This window comes from Theropithecus gelada, chromosome 8 (genome assembly GCF_003255815.1).
Source record: "Theropithecus gelada isolate Dixy chromosome 8, Tgel_1.0, whole genome shotgun sequence".
Classification (NCBI taxonomy): Eukaryota; Metazoa; Chordata; class Mammalia; order Primates; family Cercopithecidae; genus Theropithecus; species Theropithecus gelada.
Genome location: NC_037676.1, coordinates 72,275,224 through 72,277,497, shown reverse-complemented (window position 1 = coordinate 72,277,497; position 2,274 = coordinate 72,275,224). Strand labels below are relative to the sequence as shown.

Below are 2,274 nucleotides of genomic sequence, written 5' to 3'. Positions count from 1 at the left end.
GATATTAATATACTGTGAGGATAGAGGGAAGGGATAATACATGTGGAACCTGGGAGGTATGAGGGCCTCATCTTCCATAGTAGGACGGCAAGAGTTAACAATTAAATCTGAAAAGAAAATAAATGGTGGTATATACAAATTATTTACAAATTTGGTGCTAGCTATTGCTGATAGTTTCTTTAGGGAGAATATGAATCAACAATAGCCTCACAGCTTACCAGTAGTAAAAGAAAGAACAGAGGCTGTCATGGCGGGTGTACTGAAGAAGACCACTGGCCTTGTGGGATTGGCTGTGTGCAATACTCCACACGAGAGGCTAAGTATATTGTACACAAAGATTCTTGATGTTCTTGCGGAAATCCCTAAAAATGCAGCATATAGAAAGTATACAGAACAGATTACAAATGAGAAGCTGGCTATGGTTAAAGCGGAACCAGATGTTAAAAAATTAGAAGACCAACTTCAAGGTGGTCAATTAGAAGAGGTGATTCTTCAGGCTGAACATGAACTAATTCTGGCAAGAAAAATGAGGGACTGGAAACCATGGGAGCCATTAGTGGAAGAGCCTCCTGCCGATCAGTGGAAATGGCCAATATAATTATTAAGTGACGTTGATGTGTTGATGGGAAACTGATGTAATTAAATATACTGTTATATTAAGAGTGTTTTCATCTTACTGACATTTTATAATCAAGAAAAGTGATATAGAAAATATCTAGGAGACTGTTAAAATTGGTGATTATGGTAATACGGTCATGTGAATCCATTTTTGATTTATAAAGTATTCACACAAATTATTTCAAAGATGATATTTCTATGAACGGAGAGGTCATGGGAAGATTTGAAAATTATTAAAGAAAAATTCCTACAGATCTTCAATACAGAGACTATAATTGAAAAGTAAAGTTTCTTCAGTAGTATGTTCAATACGTCATTTAATTTTTTTTAAGTTATCCTGAAGAAGAAAAGGTCCTTAATATAGTCTAAACAAATTTATAGATCACTGTTTGAAGTAAATAATACGAGTGAGTATTTTCAAATGTGATAAAATGGCACAAGTGACTGGTGATAAAATTTGAAATTATGGTTAACCTCCTTAGCTGTGATCTTATATATGTAAAATAAAACTTAAATATATAATTATATGTTGGATTAAAAAAAAAAAAGAAAGAACAGAGAAGAAAGGAAGAAAAGGAGGAAAAAAAGAAGGAAGAAAGAAAAGAGAGAGAAAAAAACAATGGCGAATGCTAGGATGAGGATCTGCCAAGTTTTTGTTATAAACTTTGTAAAATTATGTGAGTTTTTAAATAGTTGTTATTTTGAAACACTGTAAGCCTAAACAAGAAGTTTCAAAAATATTACAGGGGGTTCTCATGTACCATTCATCTCATTTTGCCCAGTGATAACATGTTACCTAACCATAGAACATTATCAAAACCAGGCATTTGACACTGTTATAATACTATTAACTCTACATGACTTTTAAAATCATGTTCACATATTATTTTGCTTTGAATAAGTATTAAAAAAGAAAGATACGGGCTGGGCACAGTGGCTCACACCTGTAATCCAGCACTTTGGGAGGCCGAGGCAGGTGGATCACTTGAGAGGTCAGGCACTTGAGACCAGCCTGGTCAACATGGTGAAACCCCATCTCTACTAAAAATACAAAAATTAGCCAGTGTGGTGGTGGGTGCCTGCGGTCCCAGCTACTTGGGAGGCTGAGGCAGGAGAACAGCACGAACCTGGGAGGTGGAGGTTGCAGTGAGCTGAGATCTTGCCACTGCACTCCAGCCTGATGACAGAGTGAGACTCGTCTCAAAAAAAAAAAAAAAAAAAAAAAAAAAAGGGCTAGCACAGTGGCTCATGACTGTAATCTCAGCACTTTGGGAGGCCAAGGCAGGCAGATCACGAGGTCAGGAGTTCAAGATCAGCCTGGCCAACATGGTGAAACCCCATCTCTACTAAAAATACCAAAAATTAGCCGGGCATGGTGGTGCATGCCTGTAATCCCAGCTACTCCGGAGGCTAAGGCAGGAGAATCGATTGAACCCAGGAGGCGGAGGTTGCGGTGAGCGGAGTTTGTGCCATTGCACTCCAACCTGGGTGACAGAGCAAGACTCCGTCTCAAAAAAAAAAAAAAAAAGAAAGATGGAGTCAAGTCTCACTGTGTTGCATAGCCTGCAGGTGAGACAGCCAAATAAAAAAGGCTCCCCAGAGAATCTCCAACTGGCCTGCACATTGGGAGACAGGGTGGGGCCTTGAGAAGTTTCT

General features: G+C 38.5%; 1 protein-coding gene across 2 annotated transcripts; it reads left to right on the top strand.

The window, feature by feature from the left end:
• The first annotated feature begins 241 nt into the window (after window positions 1-241).
• On the top strand, window positions 242-1,155 carry LOC112630223 (NADH dehydrogenase [ubiquinone] 1 alpha subcomplex subunit 5). Of its 2 annotated transcripts, XM_025394353.1 has the most exons (2): window positions 248-320; window positions 429-1,155. In XM_025394353.1, the coding sequence occupies exons 1-2, from the start codon at window positions 248-250 to the stop codon at window positions 596-598; spliced, it is 243 nt and encodes an 80-aa protein (XP_025250138.1). In that variant the 3' UTR covers window positions 599-1,155. The 2 variants fall into 2 exon arrangements, with proteins under 2 accessions (XP_025250137.1, XP_025250138.1); XM_025394352.1 differs by having other exon boundaries at window positions 242-869.
• Window positions 1,156-2,274: the final 1,119 nt, after the last annotated feature.